This window comes from Piliocolobus tephrosceles, chromosome 4 (assembly GCF_002776525.5).
Source record: "Piliocolobus tephrosceles isolate RC106 chromosome 4, ASM277652v3, whole genome shotgun sequence".
Taxonomy (NCBI): domain Eukaryota; kingdom Metazoa; phylum Chordata; class Mammalia; order Primates; family Cercopithecidae; genus Piliocolobus; species Piliocolobus tephrosceles.
In genome coordinates this window covers 7,032,271-7,058,441 of record NC_045437.1, presented here as the reverse complement: position 1 = coordinate 7,058,441, position 26,171 = coordinate 7,032,271, and the positions used below count along the sequence as shown (strand labels likewise).

General features: G+C 40.9%; 1 protein-coding gene and 1 long non-coding RNA gene across 2 annotated transcripts in view; one reads left to right on the top strand and one right to left on the bottom strand.

Moving 5' to 3' along the window:
- Positions 1 to 6,253, top strand: part of LOC111546738 — a 41,151-nt gene extending 34,898 nt beyond the window's left edge. Inside the window, exon 3 of the long non-coding RNA XR_002732899.2 lies at positions 5,892 to 6,253. This is a non-coding gene — a long non-coding RNA (uncharacterized LOC111546738). The remainder of the gene's footprint in view (positions 1 to 5,891) is intronic.
- Positions 1 to 26,171, bottom strand: part of ADCY2 (adenylate cyclase 2) — a 423,616-nt gene that overhangs the window by 109,195 nt on the left and 288,250 nt on the right. Inside the window, exons 5-11 of the mRNA XM_023218241.3 lie at positions 21,619 to 21,767; positions 16,611 to 16,722; positions 13,808 to 13,935; positions 7,183 to 7,341; positions 6,217 to 6,349; positions 4,351 to 4,527; positions 824 to 867 (exon numbers count right to left, since the gene is read on the bottom strand). Coding sequence (XP_023074009.1) covers positions 824 to 867; positions 4,351 to 4,527; positions 6,217 to 6,349; positions 7,183 to 7,341; positions 13,808 to 13,935; positions 16,611 to 16,722; positions 21,619 to 21,767 — 902 coding nt within the window. The remainder of the gene's footprint in view (positions 1 to 823; positions 868 to 4,350; positions 4,528 to 6,216; positions 6,350 to 7,182; positions 7,342 to 13,807; positions 13,936 to 16,610; positions 16,723 to 21,618; positions 21,768 to 26,171) is intronic.

Here is a 26,171-nt window from a genome sequence, read left to right as displayed (position 1 = left end):
GCCCGAAAGATAGAGGAACATGGTGAAAAAGAGGAGTTAGTGCATGGGATTTTACAGTGGCTGCAACAGGGTGCGTGGAGACATTTGTGGGAAGCTTTTCTCTTTTTTTGAGCACAGTGGGTAAGCCTTTATTTGACTATAGACAGACTGGATTTATCTTGCTTTTACCTTTAGAATTCAACAGAAAAGTGTAATTTTTTTCTTTCTTTTTTTTTTTTTTTTTGAGACAGTTTCACTGTGTGGACCAGGCTAGAGTGCAGTGGCCCGATCTCGGCTCACTGTAACCTCTACCTCCCACGTTCAAGCGATTCTCACGCCTTAGCCTCCCGAGTAGCTGCGATTACAGGCATATGCCACCACACCCGGCTAATTTTTTGCATTTTTAGTAGAGACATGGTTTTGCTATGGTGGCCAGGCTGGTCTCAAACTCCTGATCTCAAGTGATCCACCCGCCTCGGCCTCCCAAAGTGCTGGGATTACAGGCAGAAAACTGCAATTTTAAGCAACATACCCATTTTAAGACAATTCTTTTTTTTTTTTTTTTAAACCACACATTAATATTAAGAAGAGTCACTTTAGGAAAACAGTTTAACATTCTAAAATGAGTACCAGGTGGTGTTTTCCTTCTCCCTCTCTCAATTCTAACAATAAGACCCTAATGATTCTATTTTTAGAAGCTGAAAGCAACTTAATAGGGCTTTTCATGAGGTGCTGCTCTTTCAGAAGTAGCCTTTGAAATTACCATAATTGACGATAATTACTCTCCGAAATGAATAAAGAACAATAAGCTTTAAAAAATCAGATAGTCAAAGAGATACCATACCTTAAGGTGCGATTTTGAAAATTATGCTGACCCATGGGTACATCCTATATTGAGAAAAAAGGTTATTAATTGTCAAAAACATGTTTCAAGAAGAATGTTGCAATGATAATGAGGTGAAGCATATTTCCTCTTTTATCATGGACAGTAACATTTAACTAACAAATAATTAATTACTCATGTGGAGAAAAGGAGCTTAATCCTAAATCAAGGTGTAAATTCAGTTTATCTTTAGAATGTTGGTGTAATCTCTAAACTCTGGATGCTAGAAGCATCAGGATTATTGTCTGGAGTTTTAAGATTTATAGCCTGCTATTATCAGATCTGATTTCAAACAGTGGCCTGCCGGGGACAGATATCAGAGTTACCATCAGTAACCTATAACCATGTGAAAATGGACTTTGGTATCAGACAAATATTAAAAAATGCTGTAGAAAGAACAAAAATATAACCACAAAATCTGTAGTCATCCTCATCACTGAACTGGGGTGTTAAGAAACAGTACCATTGGTTAAGTATGTGAAATCACAAACCATCGGACAAAAAGAATAAATCAGCAAAGGGGTGCTGGTAGTTCCCGAAAGAGAAATGGAAGAGAAATAGTCAGAATTTATCAGTGGAAAAGCCATTACCAAATATTCAATAACAGGCTTTCAAGGAAAGATCGCCTTTAGACATTTATAGTAGGAATGAAACTAAAAGTTGGAACAAAACTGCTCCAAAGAAACTTTGGTTTGCTGCTTTGATTTCCAGGGTTATATTAGGATATGGATTTAGCCTACAGAAAGGAAAGATGTTTTTCAAAAAGTAATTGAGCTCCAAGTTTCATTCCATACAGTAAAGTAATGTATTATTCAAGAGCTCTATCAATGTTGAATCCAGAGTGAATGGAGTTCTGCATAGGGGATTAGATAAAGGAATCACTTTCGGCAATGCCAAATTGTTTGACCCTGGGATTTATAAGTGAAAACTCCAACAGGGTCTTTCTGAAAGTGAGTGGGACACACAGTTAAGTCAAAGTGGTTTGGGCTTAATGCATCACCAAAAACTTGGGACTTTCTTAAAATATGCAAGACTGCTGCTAAGGCAATCCAAGCCTGGCTTTGAACCTGCAACAGGTGGAACCAGATGGTTAAGAAAATAGAGTTCATTCAAGAGGTCCTTTAATTTTTATAAACAGCTTTCTGAAGTTGAGGCACTCAACAGTTGTAGCTACATCTTGAAGAAGGCATCTTCATTAACACATAACACCAGATTAAAGTCAGACTGAAACCATTTCTGGGTCCTACGCTCAGATAATAAAAGAGACAGTCACTCTTAAGTTTTAAGACAATAAAGGCTGACAAGAAATAAACAACAACAACAACAACAATATACTTGGGAAAGTAAGCCTTTTCCCCATAGGAACACATGAAAAACAGTACAGGAAATCACATCCAGGTATTTATATATGATTATTATTCCTTAAAAACCAACCAACCAACCAACCAATTGCTGGTGTACAATAAATCCTGATGGGAAATGTAGTTATCCAACATAGCACTAACTAGCAAGACTGAGGCTAAGTTATGCAAATCATTGTTTTTCATGAGTGACAGAAACACCGGCTTTCACTGGTTGGGCACTGGAGTCCTAGGATGCTGTTTCTCTAACATATCTAAATGCTGGAAGGTCCCAGCTGTCCCAGGCCTTCCTCCTTGGATTGTTCTCTTCTTGATGATTTTATCCAGTCCCATGGCTTCAAATATCATCTACAACCTGATGATGTTCACATTTATGCCTCCATCTTGGACCTGTCCTGAGTTCTAGACTTGCAGATCCAACCATCTACACCCTCGCTGCACTTAACTATGGATTAGAAGACGTCCAGCAGAAAAGTCTTACATTTCCATCTTAAATAACCTGGTTTCCCCCTTGTATTTGTCATCTCAATTAATGGCATCATCATTGTTCCAGTTGTGGGGCCAAAACGTTTGGATTCATCTCTGTTCCTAATGTTCATGGATATCCAATCCATCACCAAGTCTTGTTGGCTCTACTTCATATTAGCCCCTGAATTTGCTTCTCATTTAGCAGTGGTGCTAAACTCTTAGCATAAGGGGATATCATTCTTACCAGGGACCCCTGCACTCTTGCTCCATTATTCCAAAGCCTAAATTATATCATGACCCTCTCTTGCTTAAGATTCTCCATGACTTCCAATTGCACATAGAATGCCATATAAACTATTACCATTGTGCATCTCATCCCACGACCTCCCTTTGCTCATTGTTCATGATACTCCAGCCACAGCAGCTTCCTCTCTGTCTCCAGGGCACACCACACTCACTTTCATCTTTGGGCCACTGACTTTGTTCTTCTGCCACCTCCTCTTCCCATTCACTCATTTATCCCTCTGAGACTCCCTCAGTTGACCTACCACAGTGGCCATTCCATTTACTCTGGATGCCATCACTCAATTTTATCTTTCCCATGACCCTCATCAGCACCTCACATGATCTTGTTCATTTATTTGTTTTTCTATCTATGGTCCCTCTTTGGCTATTAAAATGCAAATGCTAGGACTTGTGCAGTCTTACTGATTGTCTGATGGGTCATGGTCCTCCGTCTGATAGTCACATTTACTTTTGAGTTGAAAAAAGATGAAGAGAAGTTGGGAGAAGAAATACAACTAAGCCAAAACATGAATGCTGAGTCCCTGCCTGTTGGGTGTGGGAGTGTCACTTTGAGACCTTGGGACAGGTAGGGGCCCAGGGTGACTGAAAAACTCTACTTTCACCTGACAACTGGCATGTTCCTTCTCATCAGACAATAAGAATTACATAATATTATATTTTTAAAAATCATAACTGCATCCTCAGCACAGTTAGTAGCATTATCCATGAAATTTTACCCCCAGATAGTTTTAAAATCTAAAAATACTATGGGGATTATACTAAGTGCTTGGTTGTATGCCTTTTCTCTCCTCCTATGGGCCTTTCTATTTTCCATCTCCATTGCAGCCATCTTATTGCAGATGTCCCTGGTGTAAGGAGCTTCAGTGCTTTCTCATATGCTGGAAGCTGGAGGGAAACATGGAACCATAACAAGACAGTGTCCACTGCTGCCAACACAGCCTGGACATTTGCACAGTGAAGAAACGGGCTTGATGATACTACTCAAACTCTAAGGGCATCATGCCTTTGTCTATTTATTAAGGACCTCAAGGCTTTCTACTTCATGATATAAGTTTTTCCTTAAAAACCCCTCAATTAAAAAACAGTTGCATTTAATTGCTACTATCAGTTGTAAATAACACTGCATATGAAGCTGTAATGCAAAAAATCATGCTAGGGTGGAACCCTTAGCAACGTCCGCATGGAGCTCACTCATACCCTGATGGTTGTTCATAAGGGCCTCTCTAAGAAGAAGAAAGTGGTAAGTTTGTTTCTTGCAGATAGGAGTTATTTTGGCAGGAGATGCCCAGCCTTTGGTTTTGGGAAGTTAGCTTTCCCCCAGTGCTCAGGCACTGGAGGCAGGGGAGGGCATACCGTGGTGCTGATCTTGCCGTTCTCTGTGGTCATGCTGTCCCTGTGATGTAGGTGTGCAAAGGGCTTGGCTGCCCCCCAGGACTCCAAGTACCGGGTCATGCGGACCGAGGCCCTCATTTTGGCTCCATCGAGGGTGTGGCGAGGTCTGAAGAGATGCTGGGGGCTCCGTCGTTCTCCCTTGGGGTGAGAAACAAAGCATCACACCTGGCCCAGCACAGGGCCACACATGATCCTTTCGGCATCAGCCTCACTGGACTAGGGTCATATTCCTCCCGACAGACCTCCATTTGCCCTCTGTGTTTTCTGTCCTTATTCCTTCAGTGTGACTGGGGAACACACTATTTGAGTTGAGGAATTTTTTTTTTTCTGTTTTTCAGCTAGCAAAACATACATATAGTTGAGACTTAGAAAAAAATAATGACATATTAGGCCGGGCGCGGTGGCTCAAGCCTGTAATCCCAGCACTTTGGGAGGCCGAGACGGGCGGATCACGAGGTCAGGAGATCGAGACCCTCCTGGCTAACACGGTGAAACCCCGTCTCTACTAAAAATACAAAAAAATTAGCCGGGCGAGGTGGTGGGCGCCTGTGGTCCCAGCCACTCGGGAGGCTGAGGCAGGAGAATGGCGTGAACCCAGGAGGCAGAGGTTGCGGTGAGCTGAGATCCGGCCACTGCACTCTAGCCTGGGCGACAGAGCAAGACTCCGTCTCAAAAAAAAAAAAAAAAAGAAAAAAATAATGACATATTAATGGACATTTTTTATTAAGTAAATTCTTAAAACAGAATGTGCTGATCTGTTTAGCTTTTTCTTGATGGTTGTGTTTTTCTAAAGTGATAGCTGTAGCTGTTTCTAATGCTAAAGAGCCCCAAACATGGTGTTTTGGTGTTCTTTACCTGAGCATAGTGTTCTTTGTACATGTATTTTTTGAGCGCCCCCGCATCATCTCCCAGTCCCTGATGCTTGCCACACATCTATCTCCAGATCGATCATCAAGCTAGTTGAAAGTTTGTTTTCAAAGGTGAAACTGGGGCTTCCCAGATGCTACCATAAGTAAATGTCCATAAAGTTGGTCTTGTTGATTTTATGATATTGGTTTTCATGTTTCAGAGGTCTTTCTTGCTGATATTTGCACCATTTACCAGCTGTGAAATTTGGGAAGAGTTACATAACCCCGAAAGCTTCAGATTCTCAATCTGTAAATAGTGATAATACCCATTTGGCAGGAATCTGAGAAGGGTTAAAAGAAATGAGAACTCTAAACCCCTTGATCTGGCCTAAATGTGGTGTGAATGAAATAGGAGAGAGTTTCTCACTGTTTGTATGGGGTGGGTCATCTTCCAGACAATAGATGTTTTTATGTTATGGAAGGTAAATATGCTTGTGCGTACAGACATCTCCCAAGCATGTCTATGTAATATTTATGTGTTAATCTTTCAAATATTTCTTTTCTTCTTTTTTTGTCTATTTTACTTAGTTAGGTTTTTATCTTCTAAAGCCCTAAGTAAATTATTTTCTCTTTATTTAATTTCCCAACTGACAGGTATCAACAGCTGTGCCCACTGAGAGGCTTTCAGATGCAGCATCCACCAAGGAATACACCGACTAACACACATGACAGCCTGAACCAGCAACCTGCATCAACACCCTCATCCTGTGGACAAGCAATGAACCTCAACTGCTCATTTAATAAGTATTTGAATTCACGATTACAAAACAGCTTCCGTAATTAAACCACCATATGCATTTAAAATCATTTTGGGGACAAAGAGTAGCAAAAACTTATATTGGATATTGACTAAAAACACGAATATCTACAATTTGCTCCTCCTCCCTTTTCATCATAGACTCTTTACAACAGTACTGACCTTGGGGTTGATTACAAAGTAGGTTTTCACCAGGTGCTGTTTTAAATATGGGTCCCTAATGTCACCATCTCCCTCCTCCACTTTATAAGCGCCATTCAAGTGTTCCAGGGTGACGGAAGAAATGTGAACACGTCTGCAATTGCATTTTAAAATCAGAGTCAAGACATAAAAATATAAGTGTGAAGAAAGTTGTTCTATTTGCTCATGATTTCTGAAATAATGTATCCACCAAATGAAGGCAAGTCTACATGTTCTTGGGAGCACTGTCCGCAATTAACTTTAATATAAACTTTTATATTCTATTGACCACTGCTTTGGAAAGATGCTCTTAGAGGTCGTGCACTACTAGTTTTGGAGCTTCAACGTGCACAGAAACCTGCATGTTGGGTGTGGTGAATTACAGCAAATACAACTTTATTATTTCAAATTTTTTTGAGAATACCTTTTGAAATGCATGTCATGGGCATTTTAGAAGCATGCTAATCTGTACAATAGTGTAGATTTTCTTTCTCGGTGCTTTCTCTTCTGCTTCTCTAAACTATAGCCTTTGATAAGGATTTTCTTGACTGAAATATGTTATTCTGCCCAGAGAAGGATGCTGTAGTCACTTATTTTAATATAATGGTTTTAAAGGTCAACAGTTCTAGACAGATGCCATATCTGGACTGTATTGTAAAACATCTTTAAATCAGGTCTCTATTCATACATTTTGCAAATAAGTAAAAGTTTGTAATTTACTGCCTGATATTCACAGTCTTTGAACTATGGACAATAGGGGTCATGGTGTAGGGACTTGAGAGCTCATCTTTATCTGCTTAATATAAGAGGCTGTTGGGCGTGAGTAACATGATACCAGCAGAGGCAACAGAAGTGATCAAAAACTGAGCACTCCGTCATTAGGCCAATAATCTGTCGTTCCTAATAATGCTGTCTGCTTGAAGAAAGAAATCCAATGCTTGGCCTTACCCAGGGACCCCTCCAGCTTCCATGTGGTTGGCCAAGGTCACATCATGTGACCACACATCATACTGCCACTTCTGCAGACCAATCACGCCGCACAGGACGTTCCCAGAATGCACGCCCACACGCATGTTGATATCAACTCCAGTAGCATCCCTCACTTTCCTAAAGAGAAGGGAAGTGAGACCATGATCAAGTAACAGCCAGTGTTTCCTTTAACTCTTGGCCAATTTTCCCACTATTTTATTATTCAGAATTTTTTCAGACTGTTGGAAATGGCCATGAACCTTCCCAAGGCAGGAGATCACTCCTTTGAGCTAAGAAGGGTTTTTCCTTCCAGTCATTTCAGATTAGACCAATGTTCTTGCCATTAAAGCCAGATTAGGCCAGACTCTAGTGATGACAAAACATTTTGGCTATAACTTTTACTTCTGCAGTGAATATGTATCAAGCAACTACCACGTGCTGGCACATGTCTGCATTTTCATACTAGAATCAGGTGACACTGCCTTGTAACGTCAGAAACAGTCTTAAACAGGGTTTGCAATTTTAGCGCTTAGCACAATGTACCTCGCCAATGAGTATCTTCTGCTAATAAGAGAACAATATAGCTCATTTGTGAGCTTAATAATGACTTTAGCTTAAATAAGAATTTTTAGCAAAATAATCATGACATTAAGCCTTTTCAGTTGTGCACATTCTTTAACAAAAAGAGAAAAAATACTTTTTAGGACCCTATCACCAACTCATTAACGGAAAAAAAAGATGAACTTCAATGAAGAAAAAATGGAAATGCTTGGCCATGCTTATTGATTCTTGCTAGCTGAATATATTAAAGTAGTATTGCAAAAGAAGTACACAGGAAGACGTTCCCAATTACATCGAGAGAATTACCCCAAGAGGTGATGTGGAGGGAAGCAACGATGCCGACTGCAGCACAATCAAAGAAAGACACTACCACTTGTGAATTGTAGTGAAATGAATCATTAACATCTCAAAATGGCACAGGCATGTATGTCATGCTTAAATGATATAATGATACCATTTTAGCATGCTAAAAATGATCAAACGAAATGGACCCACGATGTAAAAATAAATCGCATTCTGAAAAAAGAATACAGAAAGATATTTTCCTTCCTGTTTCCTTTCCTTTTTTTCCCTCACTGTCTTCCTTTCTTGTTTTTGCAAAAAAAACCCAGCTACCCATTTGGCTCTATGCAAGTCATCCAAACCTTGCCTTCCTGCCCCACAAAACGAGCCAGAGCATCAACAGGACAAGGAGACCCATCCCCACCCCTTTGCCCTGCATCTGCAGGCTGTGGTTGTGTGAGCACCAGGGCGTCCCCACCTCCAGACTTTGCTTAGAATGACTCCTTTTCCTGCTCCCCATGCCCCCAAGCCTCCCTTTGGTGTTATGTGGTCAGCTGGCATTGTTCTTCTGGGCTCAGGCACAGCCCCATTCAGAAAGGCTTTCTGTTCTCTCCCCTCTAGGTTGGTCTAGGCAGCCCTGCTGCCTCTGTCCTCTAACTGCCCTGAGGGCAATTAGCACTCCCTGTCTGTCTCCATCTCTGCCCTCAGCAGAAATTCAGCGTGGGTGGACACAAGTCCTCCAAGTGGATTGTTTACCTCTCAGAGGGTTCAAGGCCCAGTGTAACCACTTCATACAAGATTAATAATGGACCAGGGTCATTTTTGAAAAATGTACTGTGCTTCTGTCTTTGAGCAATGATGATCCTGAAAAATTTGTTAGAGAACCCATAACTGTTCTTAACATTTTATGTTGTTGAGAGGACATTTCCAACCACGTGGCATTTCTATTTACCAAAATAGGCCAGCAGAGAGCCAAGGAAGGATAAAAACGGAGGAAAAAGGAGTCTCAGATTGTCCATTTGACAGAGCTGAACTCCTTAATGAGCTGACTGGTTAAAACATTAAAACCGTCTCCATGTTGTTTTATTTTTTAAAAAGTGAGTTGACAATGGGTTCAAATGGATCAACTAGCCACATGTTTTGTTGCATGTATATGCAACTTACAAGCTATAGAAAAATGTTGAAGTCATTGCTTAAAGCTTGCAACAGTAGTAGGCAAACAGTACAGTTTAAGAGAAGGCTTAATCCCTTATAAAATCAAAGTCCTCAATATTACTTGATTAAAAATAATTTACATGTTCATGACAGAAAAAAGAAATGTTTCTAAGCATTGGAAATGTTCCAAAACTGCAGCTGAAGTGCCTTTGTAGTAGTGCCTGGGCTCGCAGGGAATGAGGTGCTAAGTATGGAGGTGTGAACACAGAGGGAAGAGCGGGCAGCTGTCTGGGACTCATGCTGCTGGTTCCTATGACACTGAGACCATCTGGCAAAAACCCAAGTGCCAGCTGTGCACATTCCCCTCACTAGCTTAAAAAATGACAGTTCCTGTCTGGTACCCATCCCACCTCATGCCTCAATGAATGGGAATGGAAATACGCGTCCTTGCGTGGGAGAGAGGATGAAAGTGGACAAACAGCTCCTGGAACTTGCTGAGATGCCCTCTCTGTTGCTGCGCTTTCATAGGGGTGTAACAAAATACACTTTTTTTTTTTTAAGACAGAATCTTGCTCTGTCGCCCAGGCTGGAGTGCAGTGGGCAGTGGTGTGATCTTGGCTCACTGCAACCTCCATCTCCTGGGTTCAAATGATTCCCCTACTTTAGCCTCCTGAGTAGCTAACATTACAGGCGTGTGCCACCACGCGTGGCTAATTTTTATATTTTTGTAGAAATAGGGTTTCACTATGTTGGCCAGGCTGGTCTCAAGCTCCTGACCTCAGGTGATCGGTCCACCTCAGCCTCCCAAAGCGCTGGGATTACAGGCATGAGCCACCATGCCCAGCCCAAAATAACCATATTATTGATCACCTTGTCTACAATACATGAAGCAAACAGAGGAATAATGTGGAATTCCTTGTTCCTCAAGTGGCAGGTAACAGGGATGCAAAGCCATTGCCTGACTTGAGGATTGAGTTGAGGGATTAGCAAGAATTGGGAGAGGTCCCCCAAACCTGTTGACATTACTGAGATTCTACAGATGTAAGGTATTACTGATGCATCAATGATCAAAAAATAAATAAAATGTGGTATATACCTACAGGGGAATATTATGCTGTCATCCAAAGCATCAAAAGGTGCTGACACATGCCACCACAAAAATGAACTTTAACATTCTGAGTGACAGAAGCCAACCACAGAAGGTAAGATATTATATGATTCCATTTACATGAAATATCCAGAATAGTAAAAATCATAGAGACAGAAAGTAGAATAGGGATGGCCAGGAGCTGGGAAAGGGGTAATTGGGAGTTACTGCTTAATGGGTCCGGAGTTTCTGTCTGGGGTGATGAAAAGGTTCTGGAAGTTGACAGTGATGATGGTTATACAACACTTTGAATTTACTCAACATCACTGCACAACTGTACCTTTTTATGTCTCATCGTACATTTTTATATACACATAAAAATGAGGCCGGGCGCGGTGGCTCAAGCCTGTAATCCCAGCACTTTGGGAGGCCGAGGCGGGCGGATCACATGGTCAGGAGATCGAGACCATCCTGGCTAACACGGTGAAACCCCATCTCTACTAAAAAGTACAAAAAACTAGCCGGGCGAGGTGGCGGGCGCCTGTAGTCCCAGCTACTCGGGAGGCTGAGGCAGGATAATGGCGTAAACCCGGGAGGCGGAGCTTGCAGTGAGCTGAGATCCGGCCACTGCACTCCAGCTTGGGCGACAGAGCGAGACTCCGTCTCAAAAAAAAAAAAAAATAAAAAAAATAAAAAATAAAAATGATTCAAAGGGTAAGATTTATGGTATACATATTTTATCACAGTAAAAAATGTAATAGTATTTCTATTGAACTGGTGACATGCCAGTGCATGTAATGTAAGGATTCTTTCTCCTAAAAGATCTTTAAGACATTGGAATAACTTAAACATTATGGAACTGGAAACAGTTCATTCAAAAGCAGAAACAAGGCTTTAGTAAATGGGTGGATTCTTTAATCCAGTGTGTTATTGATGCACATAATTTTGCTCTTCATAAGACTCTTTTCCACAACTACTTGAAAAGGAAATAAAAAAAATACTTCCCTCCAATATTACTCATTTCACCTTATGTGGTTGTCACCAGCGGCAGGCTACACATTTGAAAAAAAATTAATATTTTTTAAAATCCAATAGTTCCACCGATTGCATTCACTTCTATCTAGGTCCATAGGATTATAAGTAGTTACTTACTTTTGAAAAAAAGCTAAAAGCTATTTTTCATGTATCAGAGTACATATGATTACTTATGGGAAGAAGCAATTATAGGTATTTCTCACACTACGCATTTTGTATAGGAAACTGAGTTCACACTAACTACTCTTTCCATCTCAACTCTCTCATCGACTTCATTCCCCTCCCATTTCTGATCGGTCCGACAGAAGCATGCAGGAGTTTGCTATAGAGCTAGTGAATATGGAACATGAGGGTCTCTCCATTTCATTGGCTGAGGCTGTGTGGGTGTGCGTGTGTGTGTGTATGTGGTGGGTGTGGTGGGGAGGTGGCGTGGTGTGGGGACATTCATCTTCCCAGGACTGGGCTGGGGAAGTCACCTGTTAATATTTTAGTCGCTTCAGCATATGACCAACACAGTGACAACAGGACTCCATGTATTCTCACATAAAGCCCTTTCTACTTTAATCGTGAGACACAGAATGAGAACATCAAGCTTGTAATTCCAACCCTGTTCATATTTTTTTAAAAAAAGTGGAGGATGAGGTCAAATCATTTGACCAAAATGGAGAATGAAAAACCCAATGAAGTACAATATTCCAACCATGCAGTCAGCAAAAAAAAAGGCTTTATTATTTATAAGAATATTCTGGTTTCTACAAAGGGCATTACTAAAGAAGGTACTGCTAATAAAACTGTGATGCTGGTAATAAAAATTACCTTTTTACGTTATATTTTTACCTTGTAGCAATCAATGGTAATGATATCATTATTCTATGTAAGCAAATCTTCTCTGGAATCATGGTGAAAAAAATTATAGATGCAATGCAGAAAACATATGTTACAAATATAAATTAAAATTAAATTCACAGAGCTGAGCATTTTTGACTTGATGAAAATATTTTTGTATTGGTTTTTTATATTAACTGCAGTCTGGTTGTAAAAACTACCTCTTCCTTTACAATGTGTGTGAAGCCACAGAATTTGTCAGAAATTGGAAAGATGATAACATGTGCACACTTTTACCTTAAGATCAAAGAAGACATTCAAAATTTCTTTTAAAAATCACCTTTGAAACAAACAAAACCATCCCTTCCTGTAGATTTCCAACTCAGTTTCACTGTCATCTAAGGCTCATAGTAACAATACCAGGCTGGCTCAGGCAGCGCATACCTATCATGCCAACAATATAATACCAGGCTGGCTCAGGCAGCACATACCTATCATGCCAACAATTTGGGAGGCCACGGCAGGCAGATCGCTTGAGCCTAGGAGTTCAAGACCAGCCTGGGCAACACAGGGACACCTCATCTCTACAAAAATTACAAAAATTAGCTGGATGTGGTGGTGCTTGCCTGTGGTCCCAGCTACTTGGGAAGCTGAGGTGGGAGGATTGCTTTGGGCTCAGGAGGCAGAGGCTGTAGTGAGCTGTGATCTCGTCACTGCACTCCAGCCTGGGTGACAGACTATGACCTTATCTCAAAAGCAAACCAACAAACAAAAATAATACTAAACACGTAATGAAGTCTTACTTTCCATTGTGTTACTCGCATCCCAACAAATGGGTTTCTGCACAATTATATTTAAATGCACAATAATGTATTTAATGCCAGTAGGCAGAACAATAGAAATAGTCATGGGTGAGACTTACAGCCCCAAATTGTTAGACAGTTAAAAAAAAATGCCTACTGTTGTTTCCTGACTCAGGAAACAACAGACGCTGGAGAGGATGTGGAGAAATAGGAATACTTTTACACTGTTGGTGGGAGTGTAAATTAGTTCAACCATTTTGAAAGACAGTGTGGCGATTCCTCAAGGATCTAGAACTAGAAATACCATTTGACCCAGCCATCCCATTACTGGGTATATACGCAAAGGATTATAAATCATTTTACTATAAAGACACATGCACACGTATGTTTATTGCAGCACTGTTCACAATAGCAAAGTCTTGGAACCAACCCAAATACCCATCAATGATAGACCGGATAAAGAAAATGTGGCACATATACACCATGGAATACTATGCAGCCATAAAAAAGGATGAGCTCATGTCCTTTGCAGGGACATGGATGAAACTGGAAACCATCATTCTCAGCAAACTAACACAGGAACAGAAAACCAAACACCGCATGTTCTCACTCACAAGTGGGAGCTGAACAATGAGAACACATGGACACAGGGAGGGGAACATCACACACAAGGGCCCGTCAGGGAGGGGGTTGGAGAGGGATAGCATTAGGAGAAATACCTAATGTAAATGACGAGTTGATGGGTGCAGCAAACCAACACAGCACATGTGCACCTACGTAACAAACCAGCGGGTTGTACACATGTACCCCAGAACTTAAAGCATATAAAAAAATGCTTACTAAGCAGTCCACTTACTTTATGGCTTCACACATGTCCAGTCCCATTTTCACACAGTTCTTGGCATGGTTAGGGAGAGATATAGGGAGTCCAGAGACACAGTAGTAGCAGTCTCCCAAAATTTTAATTCTCATGCATTCATTCTCCTGGAAGAATAAATTACAGAATTTCAGTTGCATTAAGCACTTGCAAAATGATCTACATTTATGTAATATCATCAAGCGCCAGCTCTGCTCACACCATTCCAGGGGCGTCTGGAGAGAGCAACGAGAACCAGTTGGGCTTCCCTTCATTACCCAACCAGAATGAGCTGCTCTCCCCTACGTGCCGATTTCCAAAGTGGAATAAATAAAGAAAAGGGGGAAAAAATGGGAAAGAAGGGAGAATGTTCTGGAATGATTTATACTCCATAGAAGCAGAGAAGGATGGTGATGGGGCCAATCTCTTTAGTCTGAGCAGCTCCAAACATTTATGGTGAAATAAAACATTCTATGCACAGTTGAGTCCTTCAGAGTAGAAAATGATGACCAGCACTCAGTGTGAATTAGAATCTCATGTCCTTCCCTACTGTGCTTATGGTCTTTCATTTATTTTAAATCTAAAGCAGATTCTTACCTGCACATATGTCCCTTCTGATAGACATCACCACACCTAATAAGCTACCATTCAAAACACTGCCAAGTAATTTAAAAGTTAATTCTCATCTTAGGCTCAACTGTTTTAATGTAAAATTTGACTACCTCATTATTTTTCTGGGCTAAGTTTTGTGTTTATATTTTAATATTTAGATTAACTGCATTCATACATGTTGATCCTCTATTTGTTTCTAACCCTTTGATGCAGCTTACAGACTCTTCAGTAAAAGAAAAGAAAAATAAAAACAAAAAAGATGTACCAAATGCGGGCATTTTTTTTCCTCTAACACGAACACAAGCTTATGTATAAACTGAACAAATCTGAAATAATCAAGTGAACACATCTTCTTCTCAAACATGTGTTAGTTTTGCTGAATATTTTGCATATTTCTTTCCCTGACAGTGCACAAGCCAGGATGTACTTTCATAGGTATCTATAGTACTACAGATGATGTGCTTAGTAATTCCTGATGACAATATCACAAACAAGAAAAAGGCAAACAATTACATGTTAATCAAGCTTCCCTCCCATACTTCCTAAACAGATATTCTGAGACTAAAAAACATGAAAGTTACAGTGAATGGCAATGATTTTGAGTTCCTTAGTGTAAGGTTATATGCTTTACACAGTACTCAATGCACTGGGGTGTTGGTTTGCTGACAAGAACCCCCCGTTATTGAACAGTGAACCATGAACTCATGATGAAGGCACACTGCCCCTCTGACCAATGATGGATAAAGCCAAGGCTGTACACTCCTTTGTTCCATTGATTACAGGAAGTCATGTCGAGTACCTCTGTTACGGGTAATGAATTGTGTCCTTCCAAATTCACATGTTAAAGCCAGTCCTGATACCTGTGAATGTGAACCTGTTTGGCAATAGGGCTGTTGCAGATTTAATTAGTTAAAAGGAGGTAGAACTGGAGTTGGGTGAGCCCTTATCCTCTAAGAAGGAAACTTGTACACCGAGACAGGCACGTCGAGGAGAGAATGTCATCTGAACATTGGAGTTACGTTGTTTCCAGCCAACATAGAAACGTGTCTTCCTAACACGAATAGGTAGTCCAACAAAAATGACCTTTTATTAATTCAAACTTTTAAGACATCATGTAAGTTGCAAACCTTTCTTTTCCTATAAATGAACACCCATAAAACTTACCCACTTCCTTTGGCTTGGTAAAGGAAGGAAGCAGAGCTGTGCTTTAACTGATTTTTTACAATCTCCAATGAGAGCTGTCATGGTCAGCGGAACTACAGGAGGCAAAAACCTTGGGGGGTTTGGTGCAAGAATGATCATGCTAACATCTGCAAGCCAGATTTCTTCCTAAGAGACTTGGCTGGAATGTCCTGTCTTGTTGAAAAGTGATCTAAATCATACAGTGAACTAAATTTAGGACCAATTCTTCCATAGATAAATAACTGATATTAGTAGACATAATGAAGCATTTTTGTTGTTGTTAGGAACAATTCAAAGAGAGAATTGACCAGAAACATTTAATGAGAAGTACAGGGCTTGCAGGAAGAAACTTTTTGCCATCGATATTGCCACCAGCAACTGTGACAGTTCTAATAAATAATAGAGTCTAGTGTGGTTTCAGATGGTTTCCTGTCAATTCCTATCTGTGAAATTATCCATGAAAGAGCATACAAATGGAAGACCCCGAACTTCCATTTCTGTTTAAGTGGCACAAGAATCAAAGGATAAAAATGAGACAAGAGTAAGAAAGGCTTTGTATGGAAGACACCCATTCTATTTCAGGGGTTCTTCCAGGGTCCTGCTTAACAATAGGAATAGAGAATGTTGGCAACTAGAGGAGTGGAAACGACCCTACCAGATCCTTGACATGGAAATGCCTCAAAGAGCACCTTAAAATAGTACCATGCAGAGGGATTTGCAAACGGAATCTCACTGCCTGGAATGTATTTATTATATGTGCGCTGAATTATACATAGGGGGAAGTTTTAAAATAGATAGAAACGTGATAATGATATGCCATGCCGTTTCTCATCCCCGAGACAGGTTTGAGGCTCATGAAAGATCAATAGCAAAGAAATCCAACAACTTTTACAAACAACCTTCCTAAAGGATGCTTTTATGAAAAAGTAAGCTATTGACAGGTGGATGAAGAAAAATGAAACCAAGAGTTTAGAAATCTTCAGAGAGCAAGAGAATCCATAACACTCACCTTTGCAATTTGATCAAACTTTCCGAAGAGCTCATTCAGCATGTGAACTAGTTCTCCCGGGGAGCAGTCACTTGCCAGCCGGGTAAAGCCAACAATGTCAGCGTATAAGATGCTGTGGGAAGAAAGGAGGTGGGGAGACAGAGTTTTCCAGTTTATCCGTTTTTTAAGAAAGTAATAATAATTTTGCCATTAAAATCATGTAATTTTGTTTATATTTTCATGAGTAAGATGTCATTTTTTGAATTAAGAATATATACACATTTTTTAAAACTTGTTAATTAACGTTTTTTGAGGTTAAACTTTTGTAGTTAAGATGGGGAGTGAAGCAGCAAAACAATTAAAAAAAAACAATTCTGTTTATATTGAGTCAAAGAAGAAACTGGAAAAATAATCCTCTTTTTACAAAAGATTCCTTAAATGATTCTGGAATCCCTCCTATCTGCCAGGATGAAGCAGACATGGAATGTCTTCCTGATGTTCAGAATTTAGCTGGGGCGATGTATTGAACAAATGTGGACATCAACAAATGTCCAATTACAAATCATAAAAAGGGTTACAAAGGAAAACGAGACAGTGTTGTGAGAGAGAAGGGTAGGGGCAGATTGGACACTGAGGAGGCCAGGAAGGTCACTCTTAGGAAATGGCAGAACAGCTCCCTTCATGGAATGTACACACTAGGGAAGGTAGTGTGAGATTCCCTAGAGCTTTCATGTGTTTAAAACAGGAAAACACAGCACCTGTGTGCACACTGCAACTTTTCCTACACAATAACACATTTTTTGATTTGTATCAAGGTCTTATAAAGAAGCCTAAATTTCTGTAGGTGGTTTGAGATTCACAAAGTGAATATGTATGACTTAAGATGTCCCACGGAACAAAAACAACTACTATTTCACAGCCATTAGGATGGCTCTTATAAAACATACAAATAATGGCTGTGGATGAGAACCTGGAGAAACTGGAGTACACGTACATTGCTGGTAGGCACATAAAATGATGCAGCCACTCTGAAAAACAATATGGTTGGTCCTCAAAAAAATTAAACAAAATACCATATGATTCAGCAGTGCCACTTCCGGGTATATATCCAAAAATCTGAAATTAGGAACTTGAATAGATATTTGTACATGAATGTTCATAGCTGTAGTATTCACAATAGCCAAAAGATGAAAGCAAACCAAATGTCCACCGACAGACGGATGAATAAACAAAATGTAGTCTATCCATACAATGGAATGTCAGGCAGCCTTTAAAAGACATGAAGTTCTGACCTGTGCTGAAACTCCTGAAAACCTTATGCTAAGTAAAAGAAGCCAGGTGCAAAGAACAAATACTGTATGATTCTACATATATGAGGCACACAGTATAGTCAAACCATAGAGACAGAAATTCGAATGGTGCTTGCCTGGGACTTGGGGGAGGGGGAGGTGTGGAGTTGTTTAACGGGTTCGGAGCTTTAGTTTGGGATGAAGAAAAAGTTCTGGAGATGGATAATATTGATGGCTGTAGAACAGCATAAGTGTCCGTGATCCAACTGAACTGTACACTTAAAAACGATTGCAATTGTAAATGTTATGCTATGCATATTTTACAGTAAAAAAAAGTACAAACAGGGGCACCAGTCAGCAGGGTCTCAGCCAGAGCAGGGCAAGACTCTGCTGTTGGCCATACTCTGCTCCTTCTGCTAAGCCCAGGATGTGTGGCTGCACCTTAGAGGAAATACTTGCTCCTCTGCTGATGGACACGACCTATGGGAGAGCTCTGATGGTTACAGGAAAATCAGGGTTTTGAGGGCAGCTTTGCCCTCCACTCTGTTCAGATGATCCCCGAGAAATCATCCCTATTTCTTCCATGCTGACTTACAGTGGCAGGTATCACAAGTGCTGAGCCATTGTGCAAGAGGAAGGATGAACCATGCTCGCTCAGAGAAAGAGTCCCTGATTCAGAGCAGTATCAGGAGGTAGCACATGTGGATGGGCAGTTGACCCCACTTCCTTCTTGTTCACATCGTCTCCAGTGCTTCTTGTGCTCAAAACGTACAGTGAACAAAGCAGCTCTGACACAGGCTACCTGCAGATAGCTTAAGCTGGTCCAGAGGTTATTTTGCAGCAAAGGGATTAAAAAAGTAAGCAGGCAGCCAGGCATGGTGGCTCATGTCTGTATTCCTAGCCCTTTGGGAGGCCAAGGTGGGTGGATTACCTGAGATCAGGAGTTCGAAACCAGCCTGGCCAACATGGCAAAACCCCGTCTCTACTAAAACATATTAAAAAATTAGCTGGGCACGGTGGCAGGTGCCTATAATCCCAGGTACTTGTGAGGCTGAGACAGGAGAGTTGCTTAAACCCGGGAGGCGGAGGTTGCAGTGAGCCAAGATTGCACCACTGCACTCCAGCCTGGGTGACAGAGTGAGACTCCATCTCAAAAAAAAAAAAAAAAAGCAGCCAATTGTGCTGCAAGGCACAAAGCTGCAAAGGATTATGGTAGAGAAAGTACAGTGCACTTATGGGACCATAGAGGAAGAAAACCTCACCTAGAGCCTGACCATATTGCCACCTTAGAAAGATCATTCCTGCTGTGGCAACCTGGACGCAGGCAGGTCAGTTAGAGCAATATCCTTGGAATCCTGGAGAGCCCCACTGAAGGTCTATAATGTGGTGAAATAGAAGTGGACAGACGTGGGAGACAGGAAGAAGAATGAACTGATTTGTCACTAATTTGATGTTGTAGCAGGGGTTGTCTGGGAGAGGGAAGCATTGAAAATGAAGATCCTATATCTGGCTGAGCGATAGAGTTCAGAAATCTAGGTTTGTGCAAATCAAAGCAAGTGTGTAGAGGAAGATGACTAGTCCAACTTTGGTTGTGCTGTGCTTGATGGTGGTGTCTTAGATACACATTAAGTAGATGAGTATGGAAAACTATGGTTGAGGCCTGTGTATGAGCATCATTTAGGTGGGAATTAAAGTCCTGGAAGAGGACTGGAGAGAAACAGAGAGGAGGTAAGAGAGAGCCCTCAACATATTCTCATTTACAGGACAGACTTAATTTAGGGAAAAGAAAAGAACAAAACAGACTGTCAGAAGAAAACTAAGGGAATGCAATGTCATGAGACAAAGGGATGCGAAAATTCTTTAAGTGGGAGGACAAGGCCAAGGTATCAGGTACACTTGAGTGGTCAAAAACTGACTTAAAAATATTTCCCAAGATGGGAGGGGCATTGCTGAATTTCAGACATTTAAGGCTAGAAAGAGCCATTAATAGCATAATACACTTAGATAACTAAATGTTTCTTCTGTAATTGTATAGGCAAAATGCTCACAAACCTGAAGGCAAGCCAGTATTTTAAATAATTTTACTCCTTAACATGTGTGAACTTTCTTTGAATGTATTTAGTTTTTACTATTATGTATCCATCCAGTCATGTTTCCTTAGTTCCCATTCATACACAAATGTGTTTCTGTTACCTCCTTCCTGATATGAGTTTCCTGTATCACACTGACATCTGTATATGCCTGGGTATTATATAGCTTTTCTAAAATCTGGTGTCAAACGAGATTTGTCCTAGCAATGCCTTTAAGTAACAGCTAAATTTGTTTCTTGTTAACAAGCTTCAAAAAACATAGACCTGAAGCAGCCTGGCTCTTCTAAAAACTCTAACGACTAAACTAAGACCATCAAAACATAACAAATGAGGTCCGATACATGCACGGGTTACTTATGGTGATAACTCAGTGATATGGTTCGGATTTGTGTCCCCACCCGAATCTCATGTCGAGTTGTAATCCCCAGTGTTGGAGGAGGGGCCTGGGAGGTGACTGGGCCAGAGGGGTAGATTTCCCCCTTGCTGTTCTCATGACAGTGAGTAAGTTCTCACGAGTTCTGGTTGTTTAAAAGTGTGCGGCACCTTCCCCTTCCCTCTTTTTCTCCTTCTCTGGACACATAAGATATGCCTGCTTCCCCTTCACCTTCTGCCGTGATTATAAGTTTCCTGAGGCCTCCCCAGCCATGCTTCCTGTACTGCTTGCAGAACTGTGAGTCAATTAAACCTCTTTTCTTTATAAGTTACCCAGTCTCAGGTAGTTTTTTATAGCAGTGCAAGAATGGACAAATACACATAGCTAGAATGCAAAGCAGTGTATTAACACACTGAGTGGATGAAGAACAAACCACCAAAAGAAGTGGTACTGGGAAAGGGAGGGACACAGAAATCAAGATAGTCTGGGTGAGCCTTGCACTGCTGTAGCTCGGAGACAGGGGCAGGAGAGAAATGGGAGGGACGATCCTCTCCAGCCTGAAGTGAGGCCTCCGCACAATTCCTCTCTAGAGCTCGTAGGAGACAGAAGCCTCACACCAGTCTCCTTCCCTACTATAATCCCATGAAGATAACATGTTAGTTTCCTAGGCACTGTAATTCCCAGAATGACTGCTGGGAAGTAGATATGAGTACAGCAGTCTCAGAAAAGCAATAACTTTCACGGTAAATTAGCTAAGGTGCACATCATTGTTCTGTGACATTGGTCACTGGTTTTCCAGATCTGAGAAACTCATCATGCTGATGGAGAGAAGAACACCCAGCTTCCCTGGGATGTGCTGTCTTCACAGAGGCCCTGCTCCTGCAAAGTCTATTTGGAGGACTCAGTCTTTGTGCCTGGAGATCCCACAGACTCTCCCTCCAATCTTACTGCAATCTGACCACAGGGTTTCCAGAATGAAGGCCCCGCTGTCCCCTCACTCCTTTCTGTGACGGATGCTTGGCCACAGAAGCCAGGGCTGTGAAGGACAACTCAATCCAATACAGTAAACAGCATCCCATTTTCTCATCTTAACGTGAAGGCCCCGAGAGGCAGCAACAGGTGAGTGAGGTGGCAGAATTTGGCTGATTATTTCCCCTGCAAAGGACCCACTGTCACAAAGGAGAGACAGTGATATGAGATGTGAGATCCCAGGCAAAACGTCTCCAATCAGGCAAACAGGCTCCCAGACCAGCCAAGGAGCAAGCACGGCGTCGTACCTCACGTTGGTATGCCGCTTCACGTACAGGTTGTGGAAGTTATTTGTGTTCTCCATCTGGCCTGCCTTGGGGCCCTGCAGCCTCTGGATGATCTCCGCTTTCATCTCCATGGCGATGTGGGCCGGCAGCAGGGAGAGCAGAAGCCGCTCCTGCACAAGGTGAGGAAGGAGGAACAAATGTCTCTCAGACAACTCGGGGGGTGACCAAATGACACTGGAGATCCTCACTGATTTGTAGCAGGCCAATTTGGGAATTCTTTCCTAGAAGCTAAAATACAGATTCTAGAAATATATATTGGGAATAAAAAGAGATTTTCTAAGGTCAGAGTGTATTATTATATTATTTATTGAATTCTAAGTGTGTGTTCTTCAGCATGAAGAATAAAGGAAAGCAAAGTTGTTTCCCCAGAGATTTTTAAATCTATTTTGATTTTAAAGTAGCAAAGCAGAAACAATATTAAAATTTCAGAAACCACTGGTCAGTCTAAGATAGAAAACACTCATTTTCACCTGCTTGTTCATTTCAGAGCTAAAAAGCTAGCTTTCTTGCACTTAAGAAAGACAGCTGATAGTCCACCTAGTCTGCATTTCTTAAATAAGATAAATACTTTCAAAGATTTCATTTCCTCTATGATAAGCACCCAATCCTCTTTAGTAATTCTAAGCTATTATAAAAATGGAGTCAGAAGTGTTAGCTTCTGTAAAATGTCATCCATAAGAAACTACAGGTGGAACACCAGGAAATGATAACATATGAGCTTTTTGAGTATTTTTGGTCTTTATATTCAGTAAGTTCAGAAAACAATAAATATTAGTAAACAATATTATACTCATTTTAACATAAACTTATTTTAGTTAGAGTGGCATTTTCTCATTCTCCTCAATGAAAATACACAATAGTTTTTGGAGGAAACTCTAACAGAAGGGTAATCTTCAGGATATATATCCATCCTGGAGTATTTTAATGTTAATCCATTTTAGAAGCATCATATTCTTTAGCTATTGTAGAGTTTAGCAACTAATACTCAAGTTGATAAACAAATATTTGTTCAATGAAACACTTTATCTATGACATCTTTATCTACCACATTGTCCCTCTTTCTCTTTTTCTTTTTTTGGCTGATGAGGGATTAGGGGAGGAGGGGAAGCTGGGATTTGCTTTCAGGTTCACAGGGCCAGGTGTCCATCTCTTTGTCCAGTCCTAGTGCACATCGCTTGGGTGGCTGTTGGAAATTTCCACTGAGAGAGCTGAGGGTGGGCCAGGAGTGCATTCTGATGAGCCTGCCCCCGGCTCATCCCTCCAAGGAAAGACAAGTGCAAAGGCAGCAGAAGACACAGTATGTGCCCATGGGGGAACCTCCGTGTATAGCAGATAGTTTCTCCATGTACTGGCATAACTGAGCATTGATCATTTGTTCATTCATTCATTCACTTATTCAGAAAGTACCCATCTTTGACCAATAAATGCCATGCCCTTGAAAAGCACTAATGGTAAATTAAAGAAGGATGCAGAGACTCTGCTTTGGTTGCCCTTCTGTTTCCCAAGAGTCAGGCATTAAGCTTCTTCCAAACACCACCCTGTCTGTCTAGTCTCGTCTGACAGCAAGTGCCCTGTGTGTTGAAGCTTTGCTTATGAATGATATGATACCAGAGACCCTGTCACATTCTTCTTTGATTTACCATTAGCGCTTTTGAAAGGGCATGGCCTGATCCCACTCTCTTCTCAGAGCCCACTTGAAAAAACCAGGGGGTTTGTTCTAAGTTAATGGCACTTCAATTGCTAGCTTTCATCATTTTGGTATAAATAACTACTCTGTCATCTACTCACATTTGGCTACTCATCCCCCAAATGCATAAACTTGCCACTTGTCTTCAATTTCTCTATGCTTTGGCCTCTGTGACTCATGAAATTGTTAGACCTTTGGGAAACTCTAAAGGTAATCAAACGAGTTTGATTATCCATGAAGTGTTTAGCAGATAGAAGTTGTCCTGTAAATTTTAGGGGTTGAGTTCTGCTAGTATTGCCTCCACTGAATTCCATTTCTGCAGGTCCTGAGCGTACAGTACAGTGAGGCACCCTGTGGGTGGTCACTTCCTATTCTTTCTGTTTATTGATTAATAGATGGAATAACTGGATTTGAGGCCAAGATATTACATACAAAGGAATTATAATGTCCAAAGTCTATTCATACCAATAGAGGAAAACTGGTGAGGAAAGTGTGAAATTTCTATCCACAAACATCAGAGACCTGGTTAGTCACGGTGACTGACACCTGTAGTCCCAGCACTTTGGGAGGCTGATGTGGGCAGATCACCTGAGGTCAGGAGTTCGAGACCAGCCTGGCCAACATGATGAAACCCTGTCTCTACTAAAAATATTTTTAAAAATTAGCTGGGCGTGGTGGCAGGTGCCTGTAGTCCCAGCTACTCGAGAGACTGAGGCAGGAGAATCGCTTGAATCTGGGAGGCAGAGGTTGCAGTGAGCCGAGATTGTGCCACTGCATTCCAGCCTGGGCAACAGAGCGAGACTCTGTCTCAAAAGAAAAAAAAATCAGGAGACCTGACTGGTCATATTCTCAGACATGAACAGAGGAGCCCCTGATGGGAGAAGGGAGGCATGTAGCTTTGAGGTTTCCCATTGAATTTGTCATAATCCAAGCACGTAGATGTTGAAAACAAATGTTATTTCTAAAGCAGTGATAAGGAATATTAACATGTAGACTATAAATAATTATGGGTCTGGATCTAGGCTATCTATTTGGAAATTCCAGTAGAATCTGTGCATCTACAGAGATGTCTTAAGATTGGCTTGATTAGGTTAAAACCCATTTTGGACTCTTTCTGATGGGCGATGAGTCAAGGGCTGAGACAAAATGAAATGCACCAAGCCACAGGTGCACAGTGTGCATAACTCTCCATTAGCAGAGCTTATGATGACAATCTGTGTGTACGTGGATTCAATACCATCTTCCATTGAATTTAAAACAGTCAGTCGATGTTCCCAGTGTTTACATGAGTTTCTAGCTATGCTTCTTATAGCCAAGGCTGTCAATACCCATATTTCCCTTCTTTCTTGCTTGGGGGTCACTGTAGATTGTTCCTTCCTGAATGTATGGTTTCCTGTGTGTCCACTAACGAAGAGGTAGCTGATGAATAAATACTCCAGCTTTTGCATCAACATCCCTCAGTGGGGAATCTGAGCATGGTCAGTACATCCCTCAGAGAATCCCAGGCAAGACTGAGCCCTGCTTCCATCATCAGCCCCTTTGATGAGCTGACCTCCCTCTTTAGAGGGAGCTGACCTCATGGTCCCACGCCCTCACCCTGCTAAAGAGAACCACTTCCCAACTAAGTTACTGTACCCAGACCCTTGTCTTAGGATCTGCTTGTGGTAAACCTAACAGATATTTCCAAGCATCACCTCTCCTCCTCCTATATTCTGTAATAAGATTATGCTAAACCCCAAATCACACAGAGCCGGTCCTTCCTGAAAGATACAGATTCTATGATCAAAAAAGGAGAATCAAATATAGTAATCCTTTTCCACACCCAGAGCCTCATTTAACAACCAAATGTAAGTTAAAATCTTTATTTTAGACCCAAATGTAGAAGGATGACTGACTTTTAATAGGCGGTTTAAAAAATATAGAAAGTAAACTTCATATGTTGTACAAAACAAGAATTTTTTTCTTTTGTTGGAAGTGTTAAAGAATCCATGTGAATTTAGACTGAAATGAAGATGCTGGTAACTGCCAACCAGCCAAATAAAAGACCTCAAACCTTCCTCCCATCATTTAATGCTGGCACCACTGGTGGATGGTAGATAGCACCGCACCTGGTGACAGCTCAGGTTCCATGCTTTGAGTGTGCCTGTGCCCTCTAGGTGATCACAGTGCTGGGCAATTGACTGAGTTTCTGAAAAAAGCCTGAGCTCAAAAGTGGTGAAGCAAGACTCCTTCTTTTACATTTGTCTTTCTCCCCTTTAAAAATGTTCTGAAGGAAAAGCCCACTATTATGGCACACATGATAAATTTCAATCCAATTTGTAAAATCTGACAATGTTAATACTTCCATTAATATTTTAGCTTTTTGCAAAAGTAGTTGTGTGCCCTGCCAAATTTTCCGAAAGCAACACACACACTTAAGTGCTTAATATACTGGGTATAACTTAGCTACATTATTTTCCCAAGTTTTTTGGAGAAATTCCTTAGGGATACTTTTGAAAAATTAAGTTGTCATTAAACTGATTGATGCACACTGGTTATTACTTTCTCTTTCTAGTAAAGCTCATGTAACTACTGACAATTTGTCTAATTCTGGCATATTCAAAGGTTATCTGATTAATAACTTGCCCTTGATTTGGGGGTTCCATTTAACACATCCCTTTGTTAAACCTCCAATGATTATTCATTAGCAATATATTTTTCTTAGAACTTGTTCTTTTAAATTGTGTCTGATAAAAGAGATGTAGAGTTAATTTAGTAAATTTCAATGTACTAGTGATCAAAGTTCAGAACAATCTGAGCTCTGAAGTGTTTCTAAACTAATGAAGCA